Raw genomic sequence first — 13,225 nt, forward strand, 5'->3', positions numbered from 1 at the left:
AATGAACATCGAGAGGACAGAGAGATGGAGGGAAAGTGAGAAAGCAAGGCGCCAGGTCCAGGACTTGAACTGTGGTCAGCTTTGTGGGAGTCCAGTGCCCAACCACCTCATCACCTGCCAGCCCCACAAAGTTCAGGTTCTTAAGGTGCCTCCAGCACCTCTGCTGACCCCTGCAACTTCATCTCGAGCCCCATCATCTGTTCTCTGCACGTTATTAGTCCTGCTGGTTTTCTGCTCTTTAAACATGCCCCGCTTCTTCTGACCCAGGGCCTGTGCACGTGCGTAGCTGCGGCCTCAATCTGGTCACTGCAACTCTCCCTTCATCAGTGTCAATGCATCCCTCAAGGCTCAGCTTTAGTCATTGTCTCCAAGAGGCCCTCTCTGCCTCCAGACTCTGCCGGGTCCCCTGTGAATATTCTCAAGGACTACCTGGTCTTGTCCTCTCTCCTTCTCCTCCCTCCCTCCCTTCCTTCCTTTTCCTTTCCTGGGATGTGAACCCAGAACCTTCCCATGTGGCTTCCAGAGGCATACGGCAGCACCACTCCTGCACGCTGCAGCTGGGCCTGTCTTCTCTTTCTTAACGGGCTTTAACCAACTAGTCGATAGCACCGTCAGACGGAGCTTCCCAGAAGCAGGACGAGATGGCTTCCTCATGGGGAGCCCCAGCACACGGCGCGGAGCCCTAGAAGTCGGGTGGATGTGTGTGCCACCGCGCCACTGCCTTGCTGGGTGCTTTCTCTGTCTGCGGCAGAACACAGGCCCTGGGGGCGGGCCAGCCATCTCCCCCACAGTCATTCTCCACTGATGCATTTCAGGCGTTCGCCAACCCCGAGGACGCCCTGAGACACGGAGGCCCCCAGTATTGCCGGAGCGACCCGGACGTGGAGCGTTGCCTCAGGCAAGTACTGTCGGCCTGGTCCGGCAGCCACCAGTCACAGACCTGGCCACGCCGGTCCTTTCAGACCTTCTGCACTCTGGGGCTTGGAGGACACCAGGGGCGAGGTTCTGCCTTCCTGATCCGCAGACTGCCTCACCGTAGTCGTTGGTTAATTATAGTTAGGAACGGGAGTGTGCACTCGTGACCCAGAATGACCGAGTAGGAAAGGCGGCACCGTGGGAACTCGCTCTCCTTCCTGCCTCCGACCTCAGGCCAGTTTGTCATGCACCTTCGGCATTTACCCACTAGGTCACGAGGGCCCTCGGAGTCGGTGCGGTAGTGCCGACTCCCCAGGGAACGAGGCCTGTGGCACCCTAGCCACTTCCCATCCGAGGCGCTCGAGGGCCGGCCTCGTCTTCCTCTGTTCTGAACAGAGCCTGGCCCACCTCGGTTTGCCTGTGCACGCAAAACGATAGGATGCGACCAAGTGATGGGAGACATTGCTCAGTCCCCCGCTCTCCCCAGCCCCGGCCAGCTGCTTCGCCACGCCTCTGCTGTCTGCGCCTGTCAGACTGGGTGGGCCTTGCCTCAGAGGTCGGTAAAAACTCACATCACAATTTGGTTTTACTTTGCATCTCTTCGGTTCTGAGCAAAGTGAACATCTTTAGGTATACTTTACATTCTCCCAGTTAATTGAAATCAGACTAGTAGGTGGTATGGTGACTAAGGCATTGGACTCCCACATGGTCGGCCACAGTTTGAGTCCCAGACCTGGTGGCTTGCTTTCTCACTCTCCTTCTCTCTTATGAATTAAACAAATAGTAATAATAATAATAAGAAGAAGAAATAAAATGAAATAAATAATTATTTTTAAAAATCAGAACTGGGACCAGCAGACGGTACAGTGGTTACATTGCTGGACTCCCACCAGGCCGACTGTGGTTCGAATACCAGACCCGATGGCTTCAAAACTACACCCGGCAGCTGTGTGTGCACGCCCATGACTCCAGGAGAACTGAGAAGAGATTGTGGTGTGGCCATCCCCTCTGGGGGGGATTTCTCACTTTCCCTCTCACTGTGTCTGTCTCTGGTGAGCACATGCACCCTAAGGCGGAAACTTAAAAAAAAAAAAAGACTCACTGCAGTTTGGGTAACACTGAAAACACAGAGGAAAAAGGAAAACCACTCAACTCTAGTTACCGTTAACATCTTCTCTCTCCTCTTTGTCTTCTGTGTCTAAATGCTTTTCATAAAATGAGGCACGTATCAGGCATAACCAATTTGAAGTTTGGGGTTTTTTTTAGCTAACTTATTTCATGAGCACTTTCTGTGTCAGCAAATATTATTAAAAAATTATTCTTACAGGGACCAGCGGGTGGCGTGATGGTTAAGGGCCATGGACTCCCACATGGCCGACCTTGGCAGTCCGAGACCTGGTGGCTTGCTTTCTCTCTCTCTTTCTCACTCTGTCCCTCTCTGGCCAAATAAATACATCAAGTTAAATAAAAAAAACTCTTAAAAAATAGTTCTTAGAATATAACTGAGTGGGAGCCAGCAGTTAGCGTAATGGCTATGTCGCTGGACTCCCACGTAGTCGACCGTGGTTCGCGTCCTGGACCTGGTGGCTTAAAACTCACGCCGGGCGCGTGTGCGTGTGTGCCCAAGATCCCGAGAGGAGAATGGAGGAGAAGGGATTGCGGTGTGACCATCCCCCCTGGGGGGTGATTTCCCTCTTTCTGTCTCTCTGTCTCTCTCTGTCTGTCTGGCGAGCGCACGCGCCCTATAGGAAAAAAAAAAAAAGAATATAACTGAGTGAAATTTGTTCGGAATTTTACCATCAGAGGTGGAATATTAATGTTAATTTAACATAACCAGTGTCAATATTAGATTTTTTTTGACAGTTTCTGCTCTGCTATTCTAAAAATAATCTTCATTATTATTATTCTCTTTCTGATTACTACAGGGTGCGTGCCCTCACCAGAGAGAGACAGGGAGGGAGAGGGAGGAGGCAATCCCTTCTACTCTGTCTTCATCCTGTCGGGATTTGGGACACAAGTGCGCACAGTCCTGGCATGCTCTCCAAGCCACCAGGGCTGGGATTTGAAGCGCAGCCAGACGTTTGAGGTCCAGTTCCCTTAACCGCTAGGCTACAGAACCAGCCTTGCTCTGCTGTTCTACCAGCAGGTTAGAGAGTGAGGAGGGGACACTCCCAGAGGGTGGGGCTTATCAGCGGCTGAGACAGGAGGCCCACTGTCACATAGCTCTCAGTGTCACAGGCAGAAGTGGAGGGAGGCCGCCATTTAAATAGGAGAAATTCTTTGGTTATAGAAAGCGGTTTGTTATGTTAACTGTTTCTCTTGGCCATCGACAATACCGTGCGCACTTGTGGTTTTAAAAACTGCAGAATGTGCGACCCGGGAAATGAACTCCCTTGCTATTCCACCCTGTGTAACCGCACTCCGTAGACGAGCCATCGTTTAAAGAGCACCTACTATGCGCAAGAAGACACTGGCTGAGCATTGGCTGTGCTTGTATGAACAGGAACTTTTCCCATCCGTGACCCCGTTATCAGCGACCTCATCCTGTCCTCGTCCTTCAGTCTGGCTCTTCTGGGTGGTGGAGAAGCACACGGTGCCACATCGTGCCACGGCGGGACTGGCCAGGCCGGCTCACGGCGGCCACTGGGAGGCCGTGCGTCGGCTCCTCCCAGGCTGCCCCCCAGGCTGGAGGTTCCATGTGGCAAAGTTTGCATGTGACACAGCAGCCGCCTGAGGGCTTACAGCCACTTGGCTTATTTGTTTAATTATTAATTATGCCAGAGAGTGTGAGCATGCACGAGAGAGAGAGAGAAGGCACTCCCCAATGTCACTCCTCAGTCCCTTTCCCTCCCTCTCTCCATCGCGTCAGGATCTTGTGTGTGTGCACACACATGTGCCCAGTGTGTTTTTCAAGCCTCTGGGGCCAGGATTCCAACCACAGTTGGCCACGTGAGACCAGCTCCCTCTAAAGTGCTTGTTCCTTAAGGGGCTAGCCAAACACAGGGCTTCTTTTAGTGGCTGTCACCATGCCAGCAAGACACAACAGACCCACGTGTGCCAAGGCTTTTTCACATACCCCATACCGTTTTCCCCCCATCAAGATGGCCTGACGTCATCACTTAACTGGTTGAAATTCAACACACCTTTTTCTTTTATTTTTTGAGAGATTTTCACTATAGGGCGCATGCGCTCGCCAGCCAGACAGAGAGAGATATAGAGACAGAAAGCAAGAAATCACCCCCCAGAGGGGATGGTCACGCCGCAATCCCTTCTCCATTCTCCTCTTGGGATCTTGGGCATGCACGCACACGCGCCGGGCATGAGATTTAAGCCACCGGGTCCGGGACGTGAACCGCGGTCGACTACGTGGGAGTCCAGCGACATAGCCATTACGCCAACTGCTGGTTCCCAGCGCACCTTTTCTTTTTAAGAGAGAGATTTTTGCTATAGGGCACGTACACTCACATGAGAGAGAGAAATCACTCCCTGGAGGGATGACCACCTTGTAATCCCTTCTCCATTCTCCTCTCTGGATTTTGGGTACATATGCACATGTGCCTGGTATGAGTTTTAAGGTGCTGGGCCCAGGGCTCAAACCACAGTCTGCCATGTGAGAGTCCAGTGACGTAACCATTACACCATTTGCTGGTCCCAAACACACCTCTTCCTTAAGCACCTCTTTTCTTTCTTTTTTTTTTTTTTACGTATTATTTATTTTTAAAAAATGACCAGAGAAAGACAGAGAGACAGAGAGGGAAAGTGAGAAAGCAAGCCGCCAGGTCCAGGACTCAAACCTTGGTCAGCCATGTGGGAGTCCAGTCTTTAACCACCACACCACCTGTCGGCCCCCTGAGTACCTCTTTTCTGGTAGACCTTTATACCCATTCATGAGAACGTCCTGGGGCCTACTGTGAACAGGGCGATGCCTGGCCCCTGGCCTCCTCCCCCACTGCCTGACTGCACAGAGCATCGCGGAAACCTGAGGGTATAGGACAGGGACACAGCCTGTCACCCTGTCCTCTACTCCAGCAAACTGGCTGGAACCGGAGGGAGCCCCCGCCCCACCCTGGCCGCTGCAGCTGGTTAATAGCAGACCAGGCTGCTGTGCTCTCAGGGTCCTCAGAGCAGAACCTGCCTGGCAGAGCAGGTTGGCCCTTGCTGGAGCCCAGTGGCCAGCGCTGGGAGAAACCGGGTCCGGGCCCACAGGGCGAAACCCGTCTTCTCTCCACAATTCCTACTTAGATTTTCTGGAAACCATGTTTTGAACAAAATCTGAGACCAGGTGTATGAAGCTAGTGAGGGGACTATGCCTGTGGTCCTGCAGAAGGAAGGCTTTGACTGTTTCCTTTTAAAAACAAAATTTTAGGGACCAGCAGTTAGCGTAATGGCTATGTCACTGTACGCCCATGTAGTCGATCGTGGGTCGTGTCCCGAACCCGGTGGCTTAAAACTCACGCCAGGCGCGTGTGCGTGCGTGCCCAAGATCCTAAGAGGCGAATGGGGGAGAAGGGATTACGGCATGGTGATTTCTCCCTTTCTGTCTCTCTGCCTCTGTCTTTCTGGCGAGTGCATGCGTCCTGTAGCAAAAACCTTTCCAAAAATAGGGACCAGCAGTTAGCGTAATGGCTATGTCACTGAACGCCCATGTAGTCGATCGTGGGTCGTGTCCCGAACCCGGTGGCTTAAAACTCACGCCAGGCGCGTGTGCGTGCGTGCCCAAGATCCTAAGAGGCGAATGGGGGAGAAGGGATTACGGCATGGCCATCCCCCCTGGGGGGTTATTTCTTGCTTTCTATCTCTCTGTCTCTCTCTGTCTGTCTGGTGAGCACACACACGCCCTATAGCAAAAACTTCTCAAAAAAAAAAGTCTCCAAAAAGAAAAACAAAACAACAACAACAAAAATCTAAGTTTATTTCTTTCTTCTATGAATGAGAGAGGAAGAGCACGTGTGGCCATTACTCCAACAGGGTCTGGACACAGCAATCCCCCCAGCATAGCCAGCCCCGATCACAGACACGCATGTGCCGGGCATGCCAGGGAGGTCTCTGGGCTTGAACTGGGGAACGTCTCACGTGGGGTCACCTGGAGGCATCACACTTACCTGCTGCCCCCTCCGGCCCAACGTTGGAGTATTTCTCACTATTTGGCATGAGCTGGTTTTTAGGATGTTAGGCCCAGCACACTCGTTTTGTAGGTGGGCAACTGTGGCGGGAGATGGGGAGGCTCTCTGAGGCCAGGGCTGAGTCCCACAGCAGGCCTGGGTCTCCCGACCTAGCAATCCCTTCCCGTGCCATGAAACATTTTTGGTTAATTGTTTTAATTTTTTTTCCAGTTATTTCTTTTTTCAAAAAATAATAATTTATTTATTATAATTATTTTTCAATTTTGACCACAGACAGGCAGAGAGAGAGAAGAGAGATAGCAGCCATCAGGTCTGGGACTTGAACCGTGATTGGCCATGTGGGAGTCCAGCACCCTTAACCACCACGCCACCTGCTGGCCCTTAAGTTGTTTCTTCCGTGAGTGAGAGACAGCACCCCCTGCGGCATCTCAGTGCCCCTATCTCCCTCCGGCCGGCCCCTAACCTCGGCCAACCCCGGACCGTGAGCTCCCCTGTGCCCCGTAAGCTCACGGGTCTCTCTGGATGGGAACCCAGAATCCTCCCCGTGGGTCAGACTCACAGAATGCCACTGCGCTACAGTCTGGGCCCTCAATTTTTTTTTTTTAAATTTAATTATTTAGCCTGTGTTAGACCAGCCGGTGGTGTGGCAGTGAAGGCAGCTGGATCCTACATGGCTGGCTGCACAGTTCAAGTGCCAGACCTAGGAGCTTGAAAACAGCAGGCGCGTGTGTGTGCGCACGTGTGTGCGCGTGTGTGTGTGCACGCGTGTGTGTGCGCGCACATGCTCAAACTCACAAAAGGAGAAGGGAGGATAAGGGACTGTGGCAACTCCCATCCCTACTGAGGGTGCGCTCACTCTCTCTCTCTCTCTCTCTCTCTCTCTCTCTCTCGTGAGCACACATGCCCCCTAGCATGGTGGGGGTCTGGCAAAACCAGGAGAGTGACATCGCGTTCACGTCAAGCTGTGATGTAGCTGTGACAACGATAAAGACCATGGCAGCTACTTAGGAGCCACCTACTCGAAGTCAGGCTGTGTTCTAGCACTTCCCCAACACCAACCCCCGGCTCTCTGGTAACACTCTGTGGAGGGTACAGTCACCTCCCCCAGCCCAGACGCCCGCCTGACTCCACCTGCACAGAGGACCACCCTCACCTGTGCCGGCCTCCGCAGCTGGGCAGCCAGTCCCGCCTCACTGGGACTCAAGGAAATCGCCCAGGTGGGTGGCCGGCAGGGCTGGTGGAGGGCCGAGGAGAGCCCCGTGGGGTGACCAGCCACTGCCCCTGCCTGATTGCCTGGGCATAGCTGCAGGTGTCCCCTCCCCACCACGGCCACCTGGCACGGCCAAGTGCATTAGCTGGTGTTGCAACGTCGAGGGCCGGGAGGCTTACGCTGCAGGAGGCATGCAAGCCTGGGCTGGCAGGGTTCTGCTTTGGGTGACTTTTCCCTTAAACCAGTGGTTATTACTGGGATGACACATTTCACCCGAGCGACTCGTTGGTACGTGACTCTCTCCCTGTCTCTCCAGCTGGATCCTGGCAGGGGGAGGAGGAAGGTGAGGTCCCTTGCGTCATCCCTTTGATTTCCCCATGGCTCTCCAGCCTTGGCATCACTTGTGGCTTGCATGTAGGGGGTGGGCATGAGGCACTGCGGTTTGAGACAGACCAGGCGGGGGAAGGCAGAGCTGGGCCGGCTCCAGGGCTGAGGGTCAGAGCTCTGGGCCTTCCTCTGCTCCCAGCCACCTCTCCTCCCTCACGGGCAACCTCCCAGTGGCTGCCTGGCTGGTAGAACCAGGAAGTGGGACTCAGCACCCGCAGCACGGATTTCTGCAAGGCCAGCCTCTCCCCACCCCTCAGACCTGCCCTGGCTGTTCCTTCTCTCCCTCCACCCTCCGCCTCCAGCCTCGTCCCCTCACCCCTCTTCTGGCTGGGTTGTTTGCACTCTGTCTGTGTATGGGTCTCAGTGCCGCTCTGAAAACTGACTCACTTACAATGTAAACACATTTTTTCAGCAAGAATATCAGGATGAGTGGGTTTCTTCTGCTAGTTGTGTTTTTCCTGAAACTTCAAATACATGTACAGTAGCCCCCCCATCCACGGGGGGGCCCATACCAAGACCCCCAGTGGATCCCTGGAACCGCAGGTGGTACTGAGCCCCATCCACGCCGTTTTTCCTGCACCGATGACAGTTTATTTGATCAATTAGGCACAGCCAGAGGTGAGCAGTTACAGCTAACAGTAAAACAACGCTTACAGCAGCAGACTGATGGAAGTTACAAACCGTCTCTCTGCGCTGTGCTCACCTGGTTTTGGGTGGCGTTGACACGGTAATGACAACCGTGCATGTGAAACCGCGAGGAAGGGCACCGCTGGAAATGTGCAGCAAATTCACCCCCAGGGGACACACCTGTGGTCGCGTTGGTAGGCAGAGCACGGTCGGGCGCACTGACTCCATCTAGACGGGGTTTCCGGGGTGACCCTGGTCAGTGCTTGGGAGATGCCCACACACAGCCCCCTCTCCCCAGGAGGGCGAGATCCCGGTGGGTCTTGGAGAGACACTTGTCATTTCCTTCATGATTCCCAAGGTCCCTCTCCCCAGGAGGGCGAGAACCGGGTGGGTCTTGGAGGGACACTTGTCATTTCCTTCATGATTCCCAAGGGTTCCTGTTCCCCCAGAGGCCTCGCACCTCAAGCCTGGACGGGGAGTTGTAGTCTCGAGTCCTTGCGTCTCCTTCCCTGCGATCGGCACCCAAGATCCATGCAGGGCCTGCGCTCTCCCCAACAGCAGGGTGAGACCCACCCTGCTGCAGGCTAGCTTTCCCCACTGCTGGGTCACAAGGTCAAGATTCTGGGGATAGGGGCCAGCAGTTAGTGTGATGGCTATGTCCCTGGACTCCCATGTAGTCCATTGCAGTTCGAGTTCGGACCTGGTGGCTTAAACTTGCACCGGCTGCGTGTGTATGTGCGTGCCCAGGATCCCGAGAGGAGAATGGAGGAGAAGGGATTGCCGGTGGCCATCCCCCCTGGGGGGTGATTTCTCGCTTTCTGTCTCTCTGACTCTCTCTGTCTTTCTAGTGAGCGCACATGCCCTATAGCAAAAACCTCTCAAAAAAAACAAAAACAAAAACAAAAAACAACTAACCAAACAAACAAACAAAAGATTCTGAGGATAAAGAGAAGGAGGCCACCTGTTAGCCTCAAGATGTTAGGACAGCTGCCATGTCCTGAGTTTGTCCTGAGAAAGGTCCAGACCCTGCTGGGTTTATGAGTTTTTATACACCCGGACTGGATTCCAGCCTCCTCAGCCCACTTCACAGATGTCTTCCTCAGCACAGATGCCTCTTTCCTCAAGCACCCACCCCAGCAAGCTGCAGAGATCCCCACAGGCTCCCTCCCTGCCCTTTAGGTCGGTCCACCACACCTTGGCCTTTGCCTGAGACTCATCTTGCCAGTGGGAGGGAAGAGGAGGACTCTGGTCACCGTGTGGGGACTGCTGGACTGGGCGTGGCCAGTGACAGTGTCAGCGGGATACATGCAAGCTGTAAGGCTCAGAGGAGGGGCTTCTGTTCCACCAGAGCCCTCGGGCTGCACACGTGTGGCTGGCCTCTGGGGAGGTCGTGGCCCAGGCACTGGGTTCCTGTTTCTTGAAGCTTCCAACGTGGCCAGCGGCCAGTCTGAGCAAACATGACGACCTTTAGAGGCATGCAGAAATGCCCTTCCCGCCCCTGCCAGTGAGCTTCATTTGCATGGCTATGAAGGTATTTGCATACGAAAACGCTATGCAAAAGCTATGCAATCTGCCTGTTGATACCGATACTGAAACCTTGCAGAGCAGTATCAGGCTAAGGGAAGCCACATGTGTTTATCAGATTTCGCCCCAAAAAGATCAGAGAAATTACATGGCGTGAGTCATTTTCGCATCTTCAGACGATTGACATCCCAAGTCATTGGCTTTGCATCCCATTTCCTCTTCCCCCATTTCCTGCCCTTTAAAAGGATAAACCTAAGGCTGGTTTGAGGTCGCAGCTTTCTCCTCGCTTTGCTATACTTGTATGTCTTTGTGTGTCTATTATATGTTTATTTCTAATCCACAGCCCTCCCTTCCCCCAGCACCCCGAATTTGCGTTCTGCCACAGGTCCCGGCAGCCGTCGATGGGACTCACTGTTCCTGTTCCCATTCTTGTTTCGAAAGCTGGCCATTAGTAAGGGCCGAGGGAACAGTGGCGTGGAATGGGCCGTGGAAATAACTGTTCTCCTAGCAGGACTGGGTAGCCTTCCTCCCTCTGTGTGGCAGGGTTGTACGTGGCCCCACCTGCCGTGCTCGCTCACACTCTCGCTTATCTTCAGCAAGGAAGAAGCTGGTGGGCACGAAGGACGCGGGGGGCTCGGCCAGGGCCTGGCGATTGCCAGGCTGTGAGTGGGAGCTGATCTCGTTACTGTCCGAGAAAGGATGGGCGTTACAGGGGCAGAGGAGCCTGGAAACCCACATTGAGAGGGAGGATGGCTTTAGGCCTGGCTGAAAAGCCCTACCCCAGAGCAAAGCCCACAGCTCAGCCAGTGAGGCACAGACCCAGCCCCCACCACCGCTCAGCAAAGACTCAGCTTCTCTCCCCACTTTCCCTGCCTGGTCTCCACCAGCCGGAGACCACAGGGGAGCGGGTGGCAGGGGCCAGGGCCTGGCAGGCTATAGCCATGGTGAAAACACTAAATCAAGGCCGGGGGTGGCACATGGACCCTCGTGGGAAAGATCCTGGGTTTGTAGCCTGGAACTCCCCTGAGCTCAGTGGGGGCACACAGGTGCCTGTACTGAGTGGTCTGTGGCCAGGCTGGATCCTGGTGTGAGACCCTGATGGGAGTGTCTATCTGTCTGTCTGTCTGTCTGTCTCTCTGAGGGAATAAATAAAATAAATGAATGAACAAGCTTTTTTTTTTCCCATAGAGTGGTCGCCACCACACCCAATAAACTGTTTTTCCTGAGAGAGATTTCTGGCATAGGGTGTGTGCATTCTACAGAGAGATAGAAAGTGAGAAATCACCCCCTGGGGGATGGCCATGCCTTCTCCTCCATTCTCCTATTGTGATTTCGGGCATGCATGCACACATATCTGGCGTGAGCTTTAAGCCTCTGTGTCTAGGACTCGAACCCTGGTCATTCATGTGGAAGTCCAGAGATGTAACCATTACACCATCTGATGGTTCCAAGAAACTTTTTTTTTTTGGAGAGGTTTTTGCTATAGGGCAAGTGTGCTCGCCAGACAGACAGAGACAGAGAGACAGAAAGCAAGAAATCACCCCCCAGAGGGGATGGTCATGCCGCAATCCCTTCTCCTCCATTCTCCTCTTGGGATCTTGGGCATGCACGCACACGCGCCCGGCATGAGTTTTAAGCCACCAGGTCCGGGACACAAACCACGGTTGACTATGTGGGAGTCCAGCGACATAGCCATTATGCTAACTGCTGGTTCCCTCCAATAAACTTTTAAAGAGGAAAAGAAAACCCTAAGCCAGCAGTCCTCTGGGATCCTCTGGGCCCGGTATCACTTGACCTGGCCAGGAATGGACTTGCATGTCTGGCAACCCTGAAATGATCCTGGAGGATGAAGCCCTTGGGGGCTTCCAGGACGTTCTTGGCAGGGCCCCTTTGCCCCCCAGCCAACCACCCAGCTGACTGCATCTCCCTTGCCTCTGCAGAGCCCACCGGAACGACATGGAGACCATCTACCCTTTCCTCTTCCTGGGCCTCGTCTACTCCTTCCTTGGGCCTGACCCTCTCATCGCCCGGATGCACTTCCTCATTGTCTTCCTGGGCCGGCTGGTGCACACCGTGGCCTACCTGGGGAAGCTGCCGGCGCCCACCCGCTCCCTGGCCTACACCCTGGCCCAGCTCCCCTGCGCCTCCATGGCACTGCAGATCCTCTGGGAGGCAGCCCGCCACCTGTGACAGCCACTGACTTCTCCTTGGCCACCGGACTGTGAGCCGAGAGCCACCACGACTGGACCTGGGGAGTTGGCCTCCCTTCCGGGTTGCACAGGCTCTGAGTCCCAGTGCCTGGCAACCCGCTGAGCACATCAGACCCAAGGGACCTGTGTGTGTGTGTGTGCGTGTGCGTGCACTCGTGTGCAAATGTTTCTTTACCTCTTGGATCCCTGGATGAAGTGTCTGATAGACAATTTGGAAATGGAGGTGGGATGACCAGAGTGATTGCAAATGCTTCAATCAAGTAACAGCATTAAAGCCTCCCAGGTTGGAAGTGTGCGGTGCACTGCCTTCAGGGCTCCCAAACCCGGGGCTGGAGAGGCAGCTCTCAGACCCTCCCTGGAGGCCCTGGCCCAGTGGGTAGAGGTGGCTGTCTGCAGGGTCCCAGCAAGGGCCTGATCTGGGAGCCACCATGGGCCCTTTAGAGACAACCCAGGAGCAGGGAGGTCGCTGAGCGGTTTCCTTGCTGAGACGGGGCTATGCTCCTCTGTGCCCCGTCCTTTGCTACAGGCCCCTTTCTGGAGCCTTCTCTCTGGCTAGGGTGTGAATTGGGGTGGGGGCGGTCCCAGAAAGATCAGCCTTGCTTCGGAGACTTTGCTTTCTTCCCGGAGCTGTCAGTCACTGGTTGAGGACAATGGCTGTGAGTGACCCACCAGTGAAAGGAACTTTCTGGCTCCTTCAGCTCCCGTGAGGTTTAGAAGCAGCAGCAGTCCACTCCTGGGGGATCCACGTGTGTGTGCACGTGCCTATGTGTGTGGTCTCTTGTGCTAAGACACACGGAGTTTGAATCATTAAACGGAGTCTGACTGGCTCGGCCCATGCCTGGCAGCCTCTGTGTCATTGCTCCTGGTGGCCGCTGCCGGACCCAGCCCGAGTGCAGCTCACCGGCCAGTCTTGCTGGTGCATGTTGGGCACCAACTGGCGAGACAGGGTCCCACAAACACGCTAGGCCCCACGACTGGCGTGGAGTCCCACGGCACACAGCCTGCTGTAAGGCATCCCGCCTCCTGCAGGCATGAATGAACAAGGCGGTGTTGGGTTTGGGACCCGGATGCCCAGTCTCTCCCTGGTATTGCCCCTCCCTGCAGCTCTCCTGCTAACTGGGCTGCTGTTGGCAGCTCCGTTTACAAGGTGCTCCGGAGGCAAACACCTTGCAGGCAGGGCCAGCTCCAGAGTCTGGGTCCGCCTGGCTGCACAGCCCTGTTCTGAACCG

General features: G+C 54.6%; 1 protein-coding gene across 1 annotated transcript; it reads left to right on the plus strand.

The window, feature by feature from the left end:
- Window positions 1–815: 815 nt before the first annotated feature.
- PTGES (prostaglandin E synthase) lies at window positions 816–12,833 on the plus strand (the record flags this gene model as incomplete). The annotated part of the gene is given in 2 exon segments (XM_006154112.3): window positions 816–898; window positions 11,727–12,833. Coding segments are annotated over 2 exon segments (333 nt in total), but the record flags the coding sequence as incomplete, so codon positions are not given.
- Window positions 12,834–13,225: the final 392 nt, after the last annotated feature.

The sequence above is a fragment of the Tupaia chinensis genome, unplaced genomic scaffold (genome assembly GCF_000334495.1).
Source record: "Tupaia chinensis unplaced genomic scaffold, TupChi_1.0 Scaffold000394_1, whole genome shotgun sequence".
Classification (NCBI taxonomy): Eukaryota; Metazoa; Chordata; class Mammalia; order Scandentia; family Tupaiidae; genus Tupaia; species Tupaia belangeri.